The sequence below is a fragment of the Malaclemys terrapin genome, chromosome 2 (genome assembly GCF_027887155.1).
Source record: "Malaclemys terrapin pileata isolate rMalTer1 chromosome 2, rMalTer1.hap1, whole genome shotgun sequence".
NCBI lineage: Eukaryota > Metazoa > Chordata > Testudines > Emydidae > Malaclemys > Malaclemys terrapin.
The window spans coordinates 282,405,401-282,428,766 of NC_071506.1; the positions used below are offsets into that span (position 1 = coordinate 282,405,401).

Sequence of the window (23,366 nt, forward strand, 5' to 3'; positions counted from 1 at the left end):
CCTGCTGGAAGAAGGTAGAAAAGTCCAGTCGAAACTGTTAGCATTTCTAGGGCATTCTTTCTAACCCTGGTGTAGAATTCAGTAGGCAATTCTATCCCTGGTGTGTTAGAAGCCTATCGGATGATTCTACCCTATTTAAAAAACAATCGTTCTGTAGGTTTTTAGTGTAAATGGCGTCATCCCCTTTAACCTCAGTCCCACAAGTCAAGTCATGCCCTCTTGGACTCCCCGCTGAAACTGGTCCGCCTTCTGCTCTCCCTTCACCAATGGGAACCCGGCATCTTTCGCTCCTGCCGTCTCCCTGCTGAATTTTAGTGCACAAGAAGTAGTTATATGCACTTGCCAAGTGTTGATTGGCTGTGAACCCCTCTGACACGTCACTATGTTTTGGGCCTGGTTCTCGTCTTGCCCCCTGCGTGAATCGCATGCTGGCGAGCCTGCCCTTATTCCCCCGGCGCAGGCTTGTCCAGAAAGCGTTCCCATGGCTGGGCAGCCTGCGAGCTGGGCGAGGAGGTCCTAAGGGCCTGTTTCTGGTTCGTTTGGGACAGCACTGTGCCGGAGGAGAGCATAGGAAGGGAAGGCGCGGTGGCTGAGGATTGAGGTTAATCAGCGGAGGTGGCTGAACCTCCACCATGGGCTAGTAGAAGGGGCTGCAGCTCAGGGGTGAGGTTCATGGGTAGAACTGGCAGCATGGAGAGCCCAGGCCTGCGAACAGCAAAAGTTCCTGGGGCTCCGGTTTGAGGTTTGCACAGCAGGGCTGTGGGGTGGGGGGGGATGCAGGACTGGAACAGTAGGGGGCGCTGCAGGGCAGGAGCTGGGGCTGTTGATGTGCTGATTGGGAGGCGTGGGGTTGTGATGCGCCGGATGCCCTCTGGGGGAACTTGTGAGGACTCAATAAACCCGACGTGACGGGCCGCCCGTCCCTGGAGTCGCTCCATCAAGGTTGGCGGAGCTGACCCCGGGATGGACCTGCCCCAGTAGCCTTAGAGATGTAACTGAGAAAGGAACAAGTTGATGCTGCTCTGAGACCCACCAGCGTCCCCTTCTCGGTGTGGCCAGGGCCTCGGGCTGGTGCGGGGTGCCCCTTTGTTGCTGAGCGAGGGTTAGAAGCAAGTGCCTCTTGGAGACCCAGCCTGTCCCCTGGCCGCGGTGGCACTGCGGGAGGAAGTGTCGCTGATGTTTCTAGTGACTTGGCATTTCCTGGCTCTCTCTTTACACAACGCTTTTTTTTAAAGCCACTTTCTTGTTTTGCTGCTCTCCGCGCTCACGTTCTCCCTCCCCCGCCCCTTCCCGGAGCATCGCCGACCTTCGCTGGGGCCGCCCGCGCTGCCAGCGGCTCCGCTCTCAGCCCATCGCCTGCATGGGCTCCCAGCTCAGGGGGCTGCCTCTGGATTTGGCTTAGCCCTGGGCCGATGATGGAGCTGCCAGGCTGTCAGATGGGATCTCCGGCCGTTGCCTGCCAGGTAACACCTGCACACTGGCTTTCAGGTAGCTGCGGCACCAGCTTGGATGGCGTGCAGGTGGGAACCCGCTGCGTTGCATCGGGGGGGTTTGTGCAGGCGAGGTGGGCGTCTGCCTCTGAGCTTGCGCTGGCAGATGTTTGAGTCGTTACAGGAAACAAGCTCTGTCTGGGGTGTGAAAAACAAGCTAGTAAATAGAGCTTCCACTTGCTCTCTCTGCAGTGCTGGGCAAATCCATCGCTCGCTCGTAGCAGGAGGGAGGCTAGCATGTGTCACTTGTGGGAGAGCTTTTACCGGTCCACTCTTGGGCCTGATCCAGCCAGGGGCCGGGCACTCCCTTTGAGAGTGCTGTGCCGCTGGCAGGCTCAGGCCCTTTTGAGGGCAGCGACTCTTACACCTGCAGGTCCTGGTAGGCTCCCCCAGGGAGAGGAGCCATGTCACTTCGAGCTAGGCTAGGCAGAGGTCCATGAGGCTGGCCTCCTGGCATCTCTTCCTTGGCGAGCGGTGGGTGTCGGGAAGAGGTTCTGGGACAAGGAGAGGCCAGGCATTTGAGGAATATTGAAAGGGTGCATCTAATCCCCTCTTCACCTTCCTCGGAAAGCCCTGTAGACCTTCACAAGGAGCACTCGGAAAAGCTGTCAGTTGAAACAGAGTCAAAATCCTCGCTCCAGGGACTTCCACCAACCTGCGGACTGATGTAGGAGGGAAAAGAGTCTGTCACGTTCCAGTGGCTGATCCAGAAAGTCTACAGAGGGGAGACGAGTCTCTAAAGCTTAGAGGGCTTTTCCATAAGGGGGCGACTTCTCCTCTGCTTCTTCCCTTCCTTTAAGACCATCCGTGGTGGGAAGGAATTGGAGCATGGAATCTCCGCTTGCTTTCCTGGCAAAGGTGACTTGCGATGGGAGGCGTTGGGAACCTTGGGTGCTACTGACGCTTAACAAAAGCGCTTCTTGCTCCCGGTGTGCTCGATGGGCGGGAGACAGAGACTAAAGACTGGCTTCCGTGACGCCAGGATTTAGATGGGGCCCGTTGGTCTGCCTGCTGCGAACTCCACCCTCCCAGCCTGGCCGTGAAACCCCCCGCAGGTCTCCTAGCCCCAGAGCTGCGACTGTCCGCAGAGAAGCAGCTACCTCTCCCTGCAATGACTCTGCCTTATTGGCCTATCTCTTCTGTAGAACTATGGTGAGTTGAGACAGAAAGAGTGATGGAGCGATAGGCAAATTGCTCTCAGGGGAAGAGGCTTAACTGTGGAGCGTCCAGAGGAAATCGGGCTGATCCGGCGTCAGATGGCTTTCAAGGTAGCTGGCTACTCAGAGGAGGAGCACGCACGCACGCGCACACACCCACCCACCTGTGGTGGGGCGCAGAACCTCTACTAGCAGGGAAAGGAGAAGGGCAGAAGGTCTGGGAAGCGCTTAGATACCAGGGTGATGGGTGCTAGAAGGGTGTAGCAGCAAGGGAGTGCAGAAGAAATGGAGGGAGGGGCTCTCTGGCCCCCTGCTTTCAGCTGTCCGTCTGTCCCACGGGAATGGCCCTTGGGAGAAAGGCTGGACTGCAAAGGGGCTGGTGCGTGTGCTGCTAGCTGTTGGTTGATTGTCTTCTCTGAATGTGCATGTCTGTCTCTGGATTCCGGCATGGGGGCGGGTCCAGGCCCTGGCTTAGCGAGTGGTGGGGCTGAAGGTACCATTGCAGCTGGTTAACCCAAGCTGCAGGGCCCATTCTCTGCCTTGCCCTGTGCTGCTCCGATGGCACGAAGGGAGCAGAACCCTGCTTGGGGATTCCCCCAGGGTTTGTGTGGTGTGGGTGGGGAGGGGGAGTGGCTGGTGCACACTGAGCTGTGGCGTTCTCTAGCTGGCACATGGTCCCTCGGGCCCACAGCCAGCTGGCATGAGTTGGAGCAGCCCGCTGGCTGGGCTGGGGCCGCCTCTCCGCACTGAGCGGGGGGGAGCAGCCTCGAACGGCACTGCAGAGCCTCGCGGGCTGTATGCCAACCCGTGGGCATTGCACTGTGACCCTGGCTTTACAGGCTCCCAGCATAACCCGTGTTAACCCAGTCTGGGTCCTTGTCCCTCTAGTTAATGGGCCACGCAGAAGTGATTTGAATCTGCCGCTGCCTCTTAGCCAGCACATCTGGCCCTTCCGCTCATGCAGTCAGTGGTTCTGGGTTCAGTCCCTGCAGGTGGCCCCCGGATTGTTGGGAGAGGACTGATTCCTTCTCCTGCACCCCCGTCCTATCCTGACTGTTCAGTCCCTTTCTTTTGGCTTCTTTGCATGGCAGAGAATAGCGTGGGTCTTTCCTCCCCTCCCCCAAGAGTGACGTGTGACCTTACAGCAGCTTGTCTGATACTGAAGTGAGGGGGGAAGGGCTTCTGGTTGCTGGAATTGGCTACTCTGCCAGCTTGCACTCTGTTTGTGGCTTTTTGTAAAGCACCAGCTCCCGGAGTCCTGTGATTATGCAGCAATCTCAGCTTCTGGGGAAAGTTTCCAGCCCTCGTGGTTGCAGTGTGACCTGAAGGCTGAAGAACTAGCAGGCAAAGCAGAATTCCTCGAAAGGTATTAAAAACTTCAGTAGAGACCAGGTGGGTGAGATACTCTCTTTTGTTGGACCAACTTCTGTTGGTGAGAAGGTGACACTTTTGAACTTACTCAATGTCACAGCAAAATACAAGATCGAACCTATTCTAAGGTCCATTCACACTGAGTGGTCCCTTACAATGTATGTGCCCACTACTTACGCTGAACTATCTATTCAGTCTTGTATGTAGCTGTGACACCCTCTTTCCTGGACTTGAAGAAGAGCTCTGTGTAGCTTGAATGCGTGTCTCTCTCTCCCACAGAAGTTGGTCCAATAAAAGAGATTACCTGGTCCACCACCCCTCTCTCTCTCTCTCCCTGTTTCCTGGCATTCGCTGGGAGACGGTCACCAAGGTCTCTGACTTCCCTGGATTGTGGTCTCTGCTCTCCCCTTTGGATGGTTGGCTGGTCTCTGGCCTGGTTTGTGATGTACCCTGCTGTGGAATCTGGACTGGCTGGCCTTTGGGAGTTTTGCATGGATGTCTAGCAGTATCTCTCCCCTCACCCTCGAATAGGGGGCATGAGTGGGCCCATCCTATGAGGATTTTAAGATCATATCAACTTATGGTGGAGCCTGAGTTTGCCGCTCTGTTACTGCTTGTGTTCTGAGTTGGGGTGAGTTTAATAATCATTTTATACAGTACCAGGCTGTAAACGTCCATGGTGCTTTATAGCGCAGAGGTGAGATGTGACACCTGCCCCTCAGAGCTTGACATCTGGAGAAGACAAACCCAGCCTGCGGGAGAAGGGGGATAGGCCTCGGCCCGCTTCACCTACATGCTGTCTGTGCTGCTAGAAGGGCAAGGGTTACAAAAGGCAGAGTGCTACCTTCTCGTTTGGGGGCTGCTGAGGGCAAAAGGCTGTTCCAAAAAGTGTGTGTAGTAATAACTGTATTGCACAACTTGCCTGGCATCTGTTTTGAAATCTAGCCTCACATTCTACAAACTACGGGCGTGCAGCGCTGCTGAGATGCAGCCTTCTCTGGGGGGGAAGGACAGCGACCCACCTGTGTGTGTGTGTGTGTGTGTAACGCCTCTCTGAGGAGGAGAAGGGAAATTTTAGCCCAGGATATTGGAGCAGGATTTCTCTGTCGAGCAGACAGGGCCTCTGGAGGTCAGATCAGTGAGATGCCCGGTGAAGGTCCTGGAGCTCAGGGCACATCTCAAAACCATGCAGGGCTGGTCAGCCTTGCTGAGAGTGAACAGTGGGGATCCAAGACCGATGGTGATTGGCTGCTGTGTAATAGGAGAGCTCCCCTCCCGGATATGTATCCTATATAAGGGGGTGTGTCATAATGGAGGGGACTGAGATGGGCTGCTGATCATGTGACTTGTTAGCCTATCCAGGCTTGGGTGCCCATCGCTCTGGGCTGAGGTGGGGCCATTTAAATCATCTAGTCTGACCACCTGTACATCACAGGCCATTCAATTTCACCAGTATACCCCTATATTGAGCCCGAAGGCTCCAGTTCATGTCAGTCCTTGGGAGACTAAACTCTCAGGCAGAGAACAGGAGAGATGGTGGGACCACCAGTGCCCGGGCAGTGGCAGGGAGTTGATGAGGCGAGATCTGGCCAGACGCACCTAGCAGATGAGCTACACCCCATGCCTCAGAGAAGGGCAAAGAAACCCCCCAAAGTTTCTGCCAATTTACCTGGGGAGGCAATTCCTGCACCCCCCCAAATCTGGCCGCCCCGTTTGACCCTGACCATGTGACCCTCTTGCATGTACATACGGAATGCGTACAATTATTATGGATTTTGCAGCGCTATGTATCCTGCACTCTCTCATCCATCGGTCAAGGTGGGGGAAGCTTGAATCTGGAATTGCCTCTGTTTCTAACTTCCCCCGAAGTTTGAGAATGTTCAGACTAGACGGTTCTAATTCGGGCCCGTCTCTTCAGCTAACAGCTCTGCGTGTGGCGGTGTACGTTTGGTTTATATTTACTCCTGACTTCTCACCACGTCCTTGCTTTGTCTTTTAGAAAGACTTGAGCTACCTGCAACAGTGGCTGGAGGCGTTTGTCATGAACTTTGAAAAGATCATCGTGGTGCAGTCTTTGGACCCGAGGAGGTGAGTCTCTGCCCTCCCCCGCTCTGGACTCTGGGTTGGGGGCTGCCTTGTGGTCACGCTAGTTAGTGCAAACGCTTGAAGCTCACATGGGCAGTTAAAGAACTTGAATTGAATAGAACAAGTTCTCCTGGGAAGCCGGTGCCTTCAGGGGATTTCCCTTGTTTCCCTGCCTAAGGGGTTCACAGATTACTATCTAATATTATTCTTGAAACCAGCGTGAATTGAATGCTGGGCGAATAGTGGCCGAACAATAGCATCTCTGGAGATCCCTTTGTACACCCACAGGTAATGAGACCCCGTGGCTGAGAAGCGAAGTTAGACAAATTCAGCCTAGTGACAAGTCATGCCGTTTTTAGCAGCGAGGGTAACTGACCATTGCTGAGGGACACGGAAGATTCTCTGTCACCTGACCTTTTTTTTTTTTAAATAGTCTCTCACTGAACCAGAAGCTAGGGGCTTGATGCAGGAAGTGCTGGCTGAAATTCTCTCGCCTGCTACGGTGGAGGTCAAATGAGATAATCCTAATGGTCCCTTCCGGTCCTTAAAATAAAGCAAACAAAAATCTGTGACGAGGAACAGCACAAGCCACGGTGGCGCGAGTGTCCCCTGTACTGTCCTCTCAAATGTACCTTAGCTTTGTCCTAGACTGACCACCACCAGGGGCAGAGGAGGGGCCAGTTTCCATGGCCCATTTGAATTTTAGCTGCTCTCTTGCCAGGAAAGGGGCCAATTAGTACCACTTGGGGTTATTGTTGTGAAGTGGACCCTCTCCTTCCAGGACCTGCACTGAGACCCCCATATCCATTGCTACTCAGCTGCCAGTGTGAAACCAGGCGGCTGTGACATTCTGGAGCCATCTGCTCGGGCCAGGTGCAGTGCCTTGGAGGTGACTGGCACTGTAGCCAGTGATCCATCCCAAGAGCTATCCCTGTCTCGCTTCGAATGGCTTCTAACCCTCCTCCGCCTGAGGGCCCAGGCATCACTTCTCCGGGAGGAAGAGCTTCTTGGCCTTGCCTCGTGATATTAACATGGAGGCATCATTGTGCTCGGTGTATCACCCGGAAGGGAGGTCCCTGCCCCAAGGAGCGTGCAATAATAGTGAATCTAACAAGGATGCACAGGGATGGATGCACCTCCGCTGTTAGCTGCTGTTCCCTGGAAGCCCAGTGGAAGTGAGGGTCCCACAGTCTCCGCCCAGGTTGTGTTCTCCACCGTCCATCCCAGGCAAGAGAAGCCTTCTCTCTCGATGGGACGTGCAGGAGGGTGAGATTTGACTGCTAACTCTGGAGAAGATCTTTCTGCAGGACAGGACAGAGGATGTGCGTCATTGTGTCCTGCGGCGCCCGCTACCAATGGGGGATGGGGCACCTTGTTAGTGCCCATCGCTCGTGGCTTTGGGGCTCTTGAAAACCTCCTCCTAATGCAATTCCACCTAATGCAGAATTTCTCCAGCCAATTCCTGAGTTGCTTCTGTGCTGGGGAATAGAGAGAATGGGGACAGCCGGCTGAAAACCGAGGGATTTACACTTACAACAGTGCCCTGAAATCCCACGTGCTGCGTTGTTCTGGAGGGGCAGGGATGTAAATCGTGCGGGTGACTTTCCACTGCAGGACGAGTGGCTAGATGCGCTGCAAGCAGCTGTAGCCATTAAAGCTTTTCTTTCCCTTCTGCACCTCTGCGCTCCAGGGCTTGCACTGGCCGAGCTCTGTGTTTGTAACTCAGCCCTGACCCACAGCCCCCCGGCTATTCCAGGCTGGGCTCCTGCTCTCTCTGGCCACGGTGGTTCCCATGTCTATAGATGGGATTAATCATGTCATATTTCCTAAGTGATGATCCAGGAGCTCTGTGCTGGGGAAACGGAGCCCAGTCTGGATGGCTTAAGGCAGAAGGAAAGCCAGGCTCCAAATATCGGCTATATTTAGCAAGTCCCCGAATTGTTGTACAGTAATTGCACTCGGCCCTGTCAACAATCCGCCAATCTCCACTTACTGCCATTTGCGGAGGCTCGGAACACGCCTGTGGTTGTGCATTGTGAAATATTTCACAATGCGTTCATTAAACCCTGTCATCTCATTGGGCTGCCTCGGCGTAACGAAAGGAGGAATTGGATTTAGGGCCCGCCAGGCTCAGGAGTGGTGGGAAGGACGGTTCGCTCGTCCTCTTCTGCTTCATTGATGCAGCTGAGTTCGTTGTTGACGCTACCAGCACTCCCTGCTCTGCGTTGGCCTTTTTCTTGAGTTCTCTCCCCAACCGCCAACTGATCTAGATCCTTTGATTCAGCTGCTACGGCCTCTGTTGGATCAAGGAGCACGTTTCTGATACTCTGGAGGTCTCCTGCCTGAGTGCCTGGCTTGTGGCGTGGCTGGTTCCTGGCTTCCTAGCCCCCTGCATTGACCCCTCTGGGGGTACATCTGGCACTCGAGCGGAGAGGAGCCTCCAAAGTTCTCCCGCGCTCCTGCCTTGGTACCTCGGGGTGGGTTTTAACGTACTTGCTGTAGGAGGCTAAAATCTGGACTCTCTGGCTTCTTCATTCCACTGGCCAGTTGTGGAAGGGGCATACGATGGGCTGGGACTGTCCCAGGCTTTGGGATTAGGGAAGTGCCCATGAAGAGATCTGGAATAAACCTCTGGCAGGTCAGAGGGCGTTCTGCCCATTAGGCAATCTGACTGTGTAACTGAGGATTATGTTCACCCCTTGGAAAGGATTTGACCAGCTCTGAAGCAGTAAAGCCAGACTCTGTGCTCATTGTGCGTTGTCTTTCAGAGGAAACTCTTCTCACGCTCCCACCCTCCCTTGCTCAAATTTTGGCCGATAACTGATGCTTGACGGGAAGTCCTATACCACCTCTCCACAGTACAGAACCTGATTCTGAAAGGTGCTGAGTCCCTGCGATCCATATTGAAATCAATAAGGTGACTCAGGCTGAAGCCCATAATGCATCTGACCTTTGAAGCAATGCTGTGTTTATATGGTTGGGTCCTTCCTGACCCATTCTGGTGGTCAGTTTTATGACCTGAAGCATGTGGATTGATAACTCTCTTACCCAAGCTAGTGTCAGTGCAAATTCATGCAGGTAACCACAACTGGGCCCCTGGGTGAGATTAACAATTAGGCCCTGGATAGTTGAACTCCAAGCAGCCATTTGTGGAAACCTTTGCTTCCAGGTTTCAGATCATGCCGTGACTGCACCTCTCTCTCCCTCTGCCTGTGGTTAGCACTGGCACAGTGTTGATTTCCACACCCCTTTGTTCTATTGCAGGGAGCGGACGAAACGTTACAATCTGTCCTCGCGTCTTCCAACCATCAGTGCAATTTCCTGGCGGCTTCCCTCCTCTTGCGGGGGTGGGGCAGGATGACCGAGAGCTGATTTCCCTGCGCCGTGCATGGGGAGGTGGTGACAGCAAGGAGCTCTCCATGGAGATGATATTGCCACCTCCTTTATACTGGGGTATTAGTCAGTTCTGTTTCCTTGTGCAAACTGCAGGGCAAACAACCAGTCTAGCTATGGTGGGGGAAGTCCAGAAGAAAGACTCACGGAGTTCAAGGCCTTAAGGGACCTCCTGTCTATCACAGGCCACCAGCCTCTTCCCCCCCCCCCCCCCAAACCCACCAACTGAATTAGACAAAGTATCACAGCCCACAGAAGAGGAGGCTATTATGCGCCACAGGCAGAGAATAAGGAGGATTGAGGTGCACCAATGCGCGAGTGGCAGGCAAATGTTTGAGATACACCCGTTATTCCTGACAAGTGGTCCTCCCCCATACACTGCAGAGCAAGGCAAACCCTCCCCTTCTTCCCCCCTCTGGTCACTGCCAATCTAACCTGGGGGGGAAATTCCTTCCTCACCCCATATGTGGTGATCAGTTAGACCCTGACGTGAACAAGAACCAGCCAGCCATGCCCCTCGGTAACACCTCAGAGCCCTGCCCCTCCCCATCCAATGTCTCCTCTCCAGCCATGACAATCTCTGATGTTTCGGAGGAAGAAGATTTAAAAAAAAAAAACAACCTCCCAGATTACACTGTGGGAAATCCCTTCCTGACCCCTGCCAGTGGCTGGCTGAAGCCCTGAAGCATGAGCTTTGGTACATAAGATATAAACCAGAAGTGAGCCCCGAGGCCGTTGCACATACTGAGGGCTGTCTATATGCATGTACTTACAAAGTCCCCACTACACAGTACCCGACTGCCTTACCCTCTTGAATCAGCTTCACACTGTAGGAAGACTGTGGTGGAGCACAGGCTCAAAGCCAGCTCTTCAGAGTCCCACACTGCCTCCCTAACCACTGGGCCGTTCAAATTCTGCTGGCGGCGTTAATCTGAATTCTGGGGCTGGAAAGAATGTGTCTCGCTCTTATCTCCCTCTGAGCTCAGCTGCAGAGAAATCCCTTTGCTCTCTGGCGCTGGGCTCCACACTTAGCCTGTTGGATCCTGAGCGAGTCTATTTTTGGAAGGTAGCTGTGTGTGGAGTGGGAGATAGAGCTGTGAGTGGCATCTCATTGAGCAGTTAGATCAAGCAGCCGTAATCCCCTGCCAAGGGAAGCTGTCTTAAGCCTCTGCCTATCCCAGTCTGATGAGGGTGTTTTCAGGGGTTTTATCAATGACACTTGGCATGCCCTATCTTCAGCGCCTCTCCGCTGAGAGGGACATGCCAGCGTGTTGTAATTTGTGCTAGGCCAGAAAGAAGAGGTTTCTGGGCAAAGTCTTATTTGCATAAGTGCCACGTAGCCTGCAATGCACCAGCAACAATGTAAGCCAGGGGGCATTTCTGAAGCTTACGTGCTGTCCCACAGTTTCCCAGGACGCTGTTTGTTGGCGTACTCCTCTTCCTGTTCCTTGCACCTTCCCCATCCCTGCCTTTGGAGTCGGGCTTGGAGCACAGTCGCTCTGCTCACTGCTAGCCCTGGTCCGGTGGATGGCAACAAATCTGGCGGCAGTGCTGACTTCTTCAAGTAGAGGCGACCGTGTATTCCGTGTCAGTGTGCGCGTGCCCAGTGCACCGAAGCTGGAGAACTTTGCCTAGCAGTACCCGTAGGGGAGGGGTCCTCGTGCCCTGTGGCCCTCGCTACTCCCCTAACTATTTAAGGGTGCTGCCACCCCGACCCGCCTCAGTTCCTTCTCACCGCCCACAGCTAGAGTTGGCACTCGGTGTGATGTGTTCACGTCATGTTTTCAGTCTGTTTTCTGAGGGGTTTTTCCCCCTCTGGTTAATAGTTAGTAGTACGTTCGGTTTAGTGAAGTGTGTCTAGAGTAGTTGGCTCTCGCTGTAGTTCAAGCATTGTTTGTCTTGGGGCCTGTGATCCCCACCCACGGTGCTTGTGTCTTGGTGAAGGACACATTAAGGAACGGTGCTCCATCTGTAAGTCGTTCCAAAAGAGGCCTCGGATGGCCAGAGATGTATGGCTGACGCCTCAAGGCCCTCATCTGATCGGTGGTCGCCCTCAGAACCAGCAGGTGATGTCGCTCCACGTTCGGACGCTGCTGTTTCGCCCAAGAGGAAGCGGAGTTCTCCCTCCTCTAGCGTGGTGAGGAGGAGGTCCTAGAAGACTAATCGGAACTGCTCCAAGGCTCAGGGAGACTCTTCCTCCGTTTCTAAGAGGAGTGGTGACTGGTACTGTACTCTTTCCGGCACACGTTCCAGCCGCTCCCCGGTACCCCGCCAGGATCAGCATGGAGAAGTCCCCTCTCCAGCTTCAGTTCACGCTAAGCTTATTCAACTGTTTTAAGTCTCATCCTAGGATCCTAAACATCAACGGAAAGCTTGAATAATCAGAGTGTAGCAATAGGAATATAGTACTGACCACCTGAGGAGGATGGTGGAATGCTCAGGAGATTAGACTCCAAAACAAACTCCAATAATGGCGGATTTCAACTATCCCCATATTGACTGGGAACATGTCACCTGAGGATGGGCTGCAGAGAGAGAATTTCTAGACCCCATTAATGACTGCTTCTTGCAGCAGCTAGTCTAGGGGAGAGACCATGCTTGATTTATTCCTAAGTGGTACACAGGATCTGGTCCAAGAGGTGAATATAGCTGAACTGCTTAGTAATAGCAACCATAATGTAATTCAATGTAACATTCCTTGGGGGGGGGAGGAATACCCAAGAAACCCACCACGGTAGCATTTAACTTCAAAAAGGAACTATACAAAAATGAGAGGCCAATTAAAAGGAACAGTCACAAGAGTGAAATGCCTGCAAACTGCAGACACACTTAATTTAAAACACTATAATAGAGGCTCATGCTATGTGTATATCTCAAATAAAACAGTAAGATTATGAAAATAATGCCCCCATGGCTAAACAGAGTGGAAGAGGTAGTTAGAGACAAAAAAGACTTTCTCTAAAAATTGGAATAATAGAAACCTAGGACTGGAAGGGATCTTGAGAGGTCACCTAGTCCAGTCTCCGGTACTCATGGCAGGACTAAATCCTCTTGAGAAAAATAGAAAGGAGCTGTTAGTTTTAAGTACCTCAGAAGCAGGAAGCCTGCCAATCAGTTGGGCCACTGAGCAATCGAAGTGCTAAAGGGGAGCACTCAAGGAAGACAAGGACATTGATGCAAAGAATTTATTTAGCTTCCCCACAGTCTTCACGGCAGAAGATGTGAGGGAGAATCTCACATCTGAGCCATTCATCTCAGGTGACAGATTTGAGAAACTGTCCCAGACTGAGGTGTCAGTAGAGGAGGTTTTGGAACAAATTGACAAATTAAACAGCAAATTAAAATACTAGTTCTGAAGGAACTCAAATATGAAATTGCAGAACTACTAACTGGTATGTAACCTATTATTTAAATCAGCCTCTGTATCAGATGACTGGAGGATAGCTAATGTAACACTGTTTTTTTCTGCAACAGAGGGTCCTGTGGCACCTTTAAGACTAACAGATGTATTGGAGCATAAGCTTTCGTGGGTGAATACCCACTTCGTCAGACACATGCTGTTTTTTCTGTAATCCTGGCAGTTACAGGCCAGTAAGGCTAACTTCAGTACCAGGCAAACTGGTTGAAACGATAGTAAAGAACAAAATTATCAGACACCTAGTAGAATGCAATATGTTGGGGAAAAGTCAACATGGCTAGTAAAGGGAAATCATGCCTCAACAATCTATTAGAATTCTTTGAGGAAGTCAACAAACACATGGACAAGGATGATCCAGTGGATATAGTGTACTTGGACTTTCAGAAAGCCTTCAACAAGGTCCCTCACCAAAGGCTCTTAAGCGAAGAGAGCCAGCATGGGAAAAATGGGAGGGTTCTCTCAGGGACAGTGGAGAGAGGTCATTAGTGGGGTCCCTCAAGGATCTGTACTGGGACCTGTGCTTTTCAACATAGTCCTAAATTGTCTGGAAAAAGGGGTAAACGGTTGTGAAGGCCAAGATTATAACAGGATTCAAAAAAGAACTAGATAAATTTATGGAGGCTGGGTCCATCAATGGCTGTTAGCCAAGATGCACAGGGATGCAACCCCATGCTTCAGCTGTCCCTAAGCCCCTTACTGGGATCCAGAATCACTTAGCGGATGGCCTCAGCAGAAATTTCTCCCTGAATCATGAGAGGTCTCTGAAGCCCAGGGTCCTGCGGGCCATCTTTGCAGTTTGGGGCATTCTGACGATCGACCTGTTTGCCACGAAATGCAACAAGAAATGCAGGCTGGACTGCTCTGGAGGGGGTCTCAGTCCCGGCTCCCTGACTGATGCTTTTCCCCTGAGCTGGGAACTGGCATTCCTGTATGCTTTTCCTCCAATGCTGATCATCCTGCCAGTCATTCTCAAGCTGAAATTGGACCTTGCCAAGCTCACTTCCGTTGCTCCAGCGTGGCCGAAACAACGTTGGTTCTCTGACCTCCTCACATTTATCAGTTCAGCCTCCCAGACCTCTTCTTCACCCCAACCTCCTGACTCAGCAGTATGGTCAAGTTTTGCATCCAGCACTCAGCTCCCTGCATCTCAAGGTGTGGATGCTGGCTGGTTAGAGGAGGAATGACGTTTGAGGCAATCTGGCAAATCTTAAAATCATAGAAGATTAGGGTTGGAAGGGACCTCAGGAGGTCATCTAGTCCAACCCCCTGCTCAAAGCAGGATCAATCCTCAACTAAATCATCCCAGCCAGGGCTTTGTCAAGCCTGACCTTAAAAACCTCTGAGGAAGGGGATTCCACCACCTCCCTAGGTAACCCATTCCAGTGCTTCACCACCCTCCTAGTGAAATAGTGTTTCCTAATATCCAACCTAGACCTCCTACTGCAACTTGAGACCATTGCTCCTTGTTCTGTCGTCTGCCACCACAGAGAACAGCCGAGCTCCATCCTCTTTGGACCCCCCTTCAGGTAGTTGAAGGCTGCTATCATATCCCCCCTCACTCTTCTCTTCTGGAGACTAAACAATCCCAGTTCTTGCCTAAGCCTTCCATCAGAGTGGCCTACTTGGCCAAGTGGAAGCAGTTCTCCATGTGGTTGTTAACCTAGGGAGTTAAACGGAAGTTGGCGTGTAGCCAGGACATTTTGGAGTACCTATTACACCTTCAGTCTTCTGGTCTTGCCCTTGGTCGGTGCGAGTCCACTCGGGTGATTTCAGCATTTCATCCACTTATCCATGGGAAGTTGGTGTTTTCGTACTCCATGGCAGAGAGGCTCTCGAAAGGAATCACTCATCTCTACCTGCCAGTTAAAGAGACGGTTCCTTTGCGGGATCTTAGTACAGTCTTAGCGGCTCGTATGGGCCCTCCGTTCAAGCCTCTGGCAACGTCTTCTCTCTCCATTCTGTGTCAGAAAACTCCCCCCCCCCCCCTTGTGGCCATAACATCTGCCGGCGGGAGAGTGAGTTGCAGGCTTTGAGGGTGGCGCGTCCTTGCACACAATTTTCCAAAGACCAAGTAACCCTGCAGCTGCATCCTGAGGGGGGTGTGTGTGTGTGTGTGTGTGTGTGTGTGTGTGTTTAATCTAAAGTGGCTTCTCAGTTTCACTTAAACCAAGATATATATCTCCCAGTGTTTTTTCTCTAAGCCGCATTCAACCCCAGATGAGCAGGATCTTCATACGTTGGATGTCAGGCAAGTTTTGGCTTTTTACCTGGATCGGACTAAACCGTTCTGTTCTTTATGCTATCTGTTTCATATGCAGACAGAGTGAAGGAGCAAGCAGTCTCTGCACAGACAGTCTCCAGGTGGATAACTTCCTGTACCATGACCGCATCTGATGCATCTCCAACTGGGTCCCCTCAAAGGGTGCATGCTCATCTCATGAAGTCCCAGGCCACGTCGATGATGTTTCTGAGTGACGTTCCTATATTGAACATTTGTAGGGCTGCCACTTGGTCCTCTGTATGTACGTTTACAAACCGCTACGCCGTTACTACTGCATCCCGCTCAGCTGCAAACTTTGAGAAGGCAATTCTTGTTTAAATGAACTCTGAGCCCCACCTCCTGCTACTACTGCTTGTGAGTCACCTACATGGAATACACATCTGCATCTACTCGAAAAAGAAGAAAAAAACGTTACTTTACATGTATTTAACTGTTCTTCAAGATGTGATGCAGACGTAGATTCCCCAACCCACCCTCTGTCGCCTCTGCATTGGCGTCTGTGCTCCATGGCCAAGGGAGGGGCTATGGGTACTGCTAGGCAAAGTTCTCCAGCGTTGGCATCTCGAAGAACCACCATTACAGGACAACTAAGTGAATAAAAATGGCTAATCTTCATATAATAATAATAATTAATTAATGGAGATATCCCATCTCCTAGAACTGAAATGGACCTTGAAAGGTCATGGAGTCCAGCCCCCTGCCTTCACTAGCAGGACCAAGTACTGATTTTGCCCTAGATCCCTAAGTGGCCCCCTCAAGGATTGAACTTACAACCCTGGGTTTAGCAGGCCAATGCTCAAACCACTGAGCTATCCCTCCCCCCTATTATATCCTTCATTAGGAACAACTTCCTAACTGTCAGGGTAGTTTAAGCACTGGAATAAATTGCCCAGGGAGGTTGTGGAATCTCCATCATTGGGGATTTTTAAGAGCAGGTTGGACAAACACCTGTCTGGGATGGTCTAGATACTTAGCCCTGCCATGAGTGCAGGGGACTGGACTAGATGACCTCTCGAGGTCCCTTCCAGTTGTGTGATTCTATGATTCATTCCTGCCCCCCTACTCATGATGTGCAGATACTAATCTGCCTAAACTCTGATTGTCCAAGGATGGGTTTTTTCACTACTCTCCCCTGTCTCTGCCACAATATTGTCCGGAGTTACAGTAATGCGTAGCGTAACCATGGCTATGCGGCCAGGTCTTCCGGTCCCCTCCACCTTTCCATGCCCCCAGGCAGGCCTGCAGCAGACAGATCCCCCCCGCCCAGCCCCCTGCAATGGGGGGGGGGCCTTCAAGCTCCTCCCTGTCCCCATGTGTGCTATGGAAGAGGAGAGCTTGGAGCTGGGTTCAGTGACTCCTCCTGCCCCCCCCCCCCCCACGCGGCCTGGGTTCCTGCGCTCTTTTCCAAGCGCCCAGCTCTCCAGTCTATACGGCTGACTTCTCCTGTTCCCTCGCAGCTACCTCTAGTGCCCTGAACCCTGCTGCCTGGCCCCAAGGAACAGCCCCTCACGCTGCCTCTTGTGGGGGAAACTGCAGAGAGGGAGACAGTTGCAGGCAGGGAGATCAAATAAAATGTGGCTGCAACAAAATGGCAAATTCTGTCTCATGCTGGGGCGGGGGGAGAAGCTGGGAATGGACGACGGAATGGATCACTTGATGGTTACCTGTTCTGTTCATTGCCTCTGGGGCACCTGGCATTGGCCTCTGTCGGAAGACAGGATACTGGGCTAGATGGACCTTTGGGTCTGACCCTGTATGACCGTTCTTAAATGCCAAACTCTCAGGGGCTACAGAATCGCAAGTGTCCATAGAGCCCTGATGAAAATGAATGGACGGTTCACACCTCTCCGAGCTATTGGTTCAGGCTCTCTGCAGATTAAGGCAGGCATTACCCCGTCGGTTCACAAGGGGGTTCATGTTGGCTAGGGTATCTCGTAGCCATGAAGGCTAGAAGCATACTTTTAAAACACAACGGACCCTTGAGCAAAATTCTGCAGCAAGGAGGCAAACTCCGGAGCCAAGGCACATGCTGTGTATTATCGGGATGATGGATTTACCCCACCGAGCTGGACGCTTGTACTGGAGTTAAGCTGAAAGTCTGTACTGGAGCCAACGTCTCCGAGTTGCTACGATCAAAGGCTTTGCCGTCCTTTTGTGACTGCCTGGCAGTGCTGCTGTGTGACGAAGGGAGCTCTGGGCCCCTGAAGAGTGAACCGGACTGGTAGGCACAAATAACCTGCCGGTGCTGCCTAGATGGATGGCAGTGGGGATGGCAAACGGTGGCAGCAGCACGAAGCAACAGGCCAGCTGGCCGGAGGGAGACTCCACCTGATGGTTGCTCCGCTGTCTTGGTCCTGGCAGTCGTTGCCATGGCGGAAGGGCTGCTGCTGTTCGCATCGTGTACGTGTCTCCCACCTCCCTTGCCCAGCAAACGAGGAGCGGCGCTGGCATCCAAAGAGCCTGGCTGCCCCTTAGGTGCTGGCCAGGATGTTAAATTGCGACTCCCCTGGATAGAGCTCTGCTGTCTGGGGGCATGGGGTGGTGGAGGGGGCAGGGAGACCGGGCCGCGGTTATGCCGTATGTTAATGGGGGCCTTTGGCGTGGCTCTGAGCCATGGCTGCTGTGGGGGAGATGGAGCAGAGGGCATGCACAGCAGCAAGGGGAGACATGAGGAGCGCGATGCAAAGTCCAATGAAGGTAATGGAAAGGCTTCCACTGACTTTGCCGGGTTGTGGCTTGGGCCTAGGCCTGCGGGGGCCAGAAGTGGGCATGCTGCTTGTAGGCGGAGTGACTTGCTAGCATGCTTGGTGCCCCTGTCCTGCTGGTGCCCCCCATGACATCCCACTGAGCCACCCCTAGGACCTTCGCACTGTCCAGACCCCTGCCTCCCAGGTTGTGGGTGTAGCCTGCCAAATCACAGTGCCTGCATGGGAGAGGTGAGGAGGGACTCCCTGCACCCCCTCCCTGCTCTAGGGCTCCCTGTACTGTGCGGCTTTCACCCAGACCAGGGGCAGTCTCCTGAGGGCACCCATGTCCCTGTACCGATAGGTCACTCGCAAGGCGGCTTTGCTTGCTGCCCTCGACACCGCCTCCCTGCTTCCAAACATCCTGAACCATCCGTCTCGCTGAGCCGCCCCCCTTTCCCCCGTAGGCTTGTCTTGTAAGCAAGTCTGACATCTCCTCCTCGCTTAGTAATCCTGGCGCCGAGCCCTGTGGTTCCAGGCTCCACATAGTGGCTGGTCCATTGGCCTGGACTTGGCTGAGAAGCTGATATCTGACCGGCAAGGGGGAAAGTGCTTCACTTAGGAAGGAAAAATCAGTTTCACATATACAGAATGGGAAGAGACTGTCTAGGAAGGAGTACGGCAGAAAGGGATCTAGGGGTTATAGTGGACCACAAGCTAAATATGAGTCAACAGTGTGATGCTGTTGCAAAAAAAGCAAACATGATTCTGGGATGTATTAACAGGTGTGTTGTGAGCAAGACACGAGAAGTCATTCTTCCGCTCTACTCTGCTCTGGTTAGGCCTTAGCTGGAGTATTGTGTCCAGTTCTGGGCACCGCATTTCAAGAAAGATGTGGAGAAATTGGAAAGGGTCCAGAGAAGAGCAACAAGAATGATTAAAGGTCTTGAGAACATGACCTATGAAGGAAGGCTAAAAGAATTGGGTTTGTTTAGTTTGGAAAAGAGAAGACTGAGAAGGGGACATTATAGCAGTTTTCAGGTATTTAAAAGGGTGTCATAAGGAGGAGGGAGAAAACTTGTTCACCTTAGCCTCGAAGGCTAGAACCAGAAGCAATGGGCTTAAACTGCAGCAAGGGAGGTTTAGGTTGGACATTAGGAAAAAGTTCCTAACTGTCAGGGTGGTTAAACACTGGAATAAATTTCCTAGGGAGGTTGTGGAATCTCCATCTCTGGAAATATTTAAGAGTAGGTTAGATAAATGTCTATCAGGGATGGTCTAGACAGTATTTGGTCCTGCCATGTGAGCAGGGGACTGGACTCGATGACCTCTCGAGGTCCCTTCCAGTCCTAGAATCTATGAATCTATAAAACGGCAGCTGAAGGCACCTGCCAGTGTCTGGAGAGACTCTTCCTCTCCAGTGCAGTGGCCTGTGTAAGCGTAGACAGTGTGGCACACACACCTCCCCCGGTCTATGGCCTGGCACTAACCAGGACCTGGGAGTTGTCCTTTATCTCCCTCTCCCCAGCACTGTGCCCAAAGCTCAACAGATCCAGTCCACTTCTTTCATGTGCATCTGGTGGGTCCCTCTTTACCACCAAAGCCCGTGGTGGCTTTGGCACACAGGGTATTTAGTTTAGTTGTCGTGATGAGTGTCCGGTAACCAGATTTCAACTTTCAAGAGCTCTAGTAGAAGTCAGTCCTGCTGCTGGCCCTGAAGTCAGGCGGGCCGTTCGTTATTGAGCACTGCTGACATTCATAGAACTATCCAGTTACCACAGCTCTGAACCCACTGATTCTGGGTCAGCAGTCAGGTGCAGTTGTGAGATAGACTGTGCCATGGGGGACAGGGGTCCATATATGAGGAAAATATCTTGATAGGTTTCAAATATTGGAATTGGGAAAGGTTCAGAAAAGGGCGAGAAAAATGATTAGTGGTATGGAACAGCTTCCGTATGAGGAGAGATTAATAAGACTGGGACTTTTCAGCTTGGAAAAGAGCTGACTGGGGGGGGGGGGAATATGATAGAGGTCTATAAAATTATGACTGATGTGAAGAAAGTGAATCAGGAAGTGTTATTTACTCCTTCTCATAACACACGAACTAGGGTCACCGAATGAAATTAATAGGCAGCAGGTTTAAAACAGACAAAAGGAAGTATTTCTTCACACAGTGCAGGCAGCCTATGAAACTCGTTGCCAGAGGCTGTTGTGTGAAGGCCAAGACTGTAACAGGGTTCCTGGAGGATCGGTCCATCAATGGCTATTAGCCAGGATGATGTCCCTAGCCTCTGTTTGCCGGAAGCTGGGAATGGGCGACGGGGGATGGATCACTTGATGATTCCCTGTTCTGTTCACTCCCTCTGGGGCACCTGGCATTGGCCACTGGTGGAAGACAGGATACTGGGCTAGATGGACCTTTGGTCTGACCCAGTGTGGCCGTTCTTATGTTCAAATAGAAACAATCGGTTGTGCTGCTGCAGCCCTCACCTGTTAGGTGTGAGCTGGGCGTGTCGGTGCATTGGTGGTGACCATGACAGAGCTGTTCTCTTACCCTTGTACAACAAACAAAAGTAGAAATTTCTTTTAGCTGCTGCCTGCTCTGCCCTAAAGTCAGTGACCTACTTTGTGTCTCATTTGCAAATAGCCCAGGGCGGGTTTTGCATTTAAGCCGCGCTTGTTTCTGGACAGCAGTCACTCGAAAGAATTGGTTGCTTCTGTCCTGCTTGCCATCTTTGTCCCAGTGGGACCCTGGAGACTGCCCTTCAGATGAAGCTACACTGGACCAATGCAATCTTATTCTGGAATAAATGTGACCCCCACATGGCGTTATTCAGGAATTGCTTATTGCCCTTTAAAGTGCACCCTTCCTTAATCCGAATTCACTGGCACATGTAAACGAGGCCTAACAGAAATGTTTGTCCCAATCCCTCTCCCCCAGCTTGTGCCTAGCCCACAAGGAGTGACTTCTGTTTCCCTCCCTTTCAAACTAGGACATGTTGGCAGGGGCTGGCGGAAGATCCTGGTGGTTCAGTAATTACAGAAATGTAGGCCTGGAAGGGACCTCAGGAGGTCATCTAGTCCAGCCCTCTGCATGAGTAAACCTACACCAGCCTTGCCATGTTTTTCTAACTTCTCCTTAAAAACCTCCAAAGAGCTAGGGCTTGCACAACCTCCCTTGGAAGCTTATTCCAGTCCTTACCTATTCTTCTAGTTAGGGGCTTTTCCTAATATCTATCCTAAATCTCTCTTTGCTGCAGATAAAGCCAATTTGCTTCTTGTCCTACCTTCAGTGGACATGGGGAACAGTTGATCACCATCCTCTCGGTATAATCACCTTTCACACATTTTGGAGACTGTTCATGACTAAGTCCAGCCTTCCCATAGCACTCCTTACCTGTAGATCTTTGTGTTGGTACAGAGGTGGGTCAGGATGACTCCCCCACTTCGTGGATGGAGGTGTGTGTGTGTGTGGGGGGGGCGAAGAATGAAGACGACAGAGCAGAAGTGACTCTGAGAGGAGTCATAATGGGGCAGGACTGGGATTAGAACCCAGGAATTTGTTGCCAACCGCGAGCATTCCAAAAACCATGAGCTGGAGCCATGCAAACTCATGAGACTAGAATCCAGCACTCATGAGTTTTTTCCCACCAGGCCTCTTTGTTATTGAGACCTGGTAAGGGTCAGGTTTTCAAGCCTCTTCTCTGCCACAACAAGGGCTAGACCCTTTACTTTACTTTTTTTTTTAATTAAAGCTGAGATTCTCCTGGAATCCCATGACTCCCAGAGTTGGGGCTTGAAGAAAAACACCAAATATTGTGAGACTCGGGATAAAAACAACGCGGTGGCAGCATCTACCCGCTCCCAGAATGCTGAGGCTGGGGATGCCAGCTCTTAGACTAATTGTTTTGTTTCTCCGTCCCACCCCCCCAGGCCAGAAGATTCAGTGTCTGAGATCCCGCTGCTCCCACGCGACGTCCTGCATGTGCTGAGCCAACAGCTGGCGCACTGCGTGGCCCAGATTGCCCGTGAGGAGGTGGCCGAGGCGGGCCTTGGCCAGGCGCTCCTGCACGTCAAGTTCTTTATCATCATCTGCAGGTAGGCTGGAGAGTTGAATCATTGCTCTGGTGGAGTCTGTGAGAATGTAGCACCTTCCCGCTTGCAGGCCTCAGAGGACCGGATCCTGCTTCCCAAGCCCTCCAGAGGCAGGAATGCAGGGCTGGGCCCCAGGATTTTGTATGTACATACCCCAGCAACCCGTGTAGTAAGTGGTGGTTCTTGTTTTCTGACCTCTGAGGCACAGAGCGGCTGAGTGGCGGGTCCAGGGGTCAGACTGGGAGGCAGGGGTAGAGCTGGGAACAGAACCCAGGGCTCCTGGCATGCAGGGCTGTGCTTTGGCCACAATAACCAGCCTCCCATTTGGTTATCCGTAGTGGAAAACGAAATGGAGTTACCCATCCTCCTGACCCCTGCCTTAGCCAGGCCTCGGGCCCAAGGAGGGCTCCCAATCTTAGCAAGGAAACCTGAGCCCAGGACCTTGGAGTCAGAGCATGGCATAGGGTAGAACCGTCAGGGAACGGGGTCACACAGCGAGTGCGTACAAGCATTCGGTGCCAAGGCCGGAGAGGCAGAGGGGGAGCTGTTAGGCCGACCTGAGGATGTGTGGGGTTTTCAGTGGGGCTGGGGAATTGGAGAGGCAGAGGTGGCAGAGTGGCGGGGGGAAGAAGGCGCTCTCACTAATACCTACATCATTGGGGGCAGAGGGAAAGCAGAGAGACATAGTCTGATGACGAAATAAACGTGTTTGCTCCCTGTCTTCCACACTGTGACCGGGGTCCTAATGGGGAGCCAGCTGTGGTCAGTCAGTTAAGGTGAACGTCAAACAAGGGGGCAGCCAAACCCCCAAAAGCTGGTGGATATTCCAATACTTAGGATCCTTTCTAGCCATGCGTCACACCCCCAACATGAGTCTTGTGTGGAAGGGTGAAATTGGAGCTCCTGGATACACCTTAAGGATCTTCCAACATTGATAAGAGCTGTGTTTACATTGAATTCTTTGTAAGGCCAAATTTAATGATGCCTGATTTGGCCTCAGCCAAAAACTTAGCCCATACTTTGTGCAACACTTTAGTGATTCCAGGGTTTGGTCTATGTGTTAACATAGCCATTAATGTTTTTTAAAGAGCACTTACTCTGGCATTCAGCCACGAAGGCTGTGAGGTGTTGTACCTCAGTTTCCCTTTGTGCACAGCAGTTCAAGCTTGTAGTGGTTTTTCTGCTATGTACAGTTTCATGATTAGATACAGGCCCTAACTGTGAAATATCAGTAACACCAGGCCGTTTAATATAGTGTGTGTTGTCATGTAATGAAACAGTATAACCATGAAGGCTTTTACAGCATAATGAGTTCTTACATATCACCCCCAACATGTTCAAGGGTTTTTCCCAAAAACCCTGCACATTGGACATTTTTACAGTTCTTGGTAT

General features: G+C 52.0%; 1 protein-coding gene across 1 annotated transcript in view; it reads left to right on the forward strand.

Annotated features, from left to right (window-relative positions):
• The window catches only part of NBEAL2 (neurobeachin like 2), a 177,130-nt gene that overhangs the window by 59,140 nt on the left and 94,624 nt on the right, over positions 1 to 23,366 (forward strand). The window contains 2 exon segments of the mRNA XM_054016766.1: positions 6,018 to 6,106; positions 21,813 to 21,977. Coding sequence (XP_053872741.1) covers positions 6,018 to 6,106; positions 21,813 to 21,977 — 254 coding nt within the window.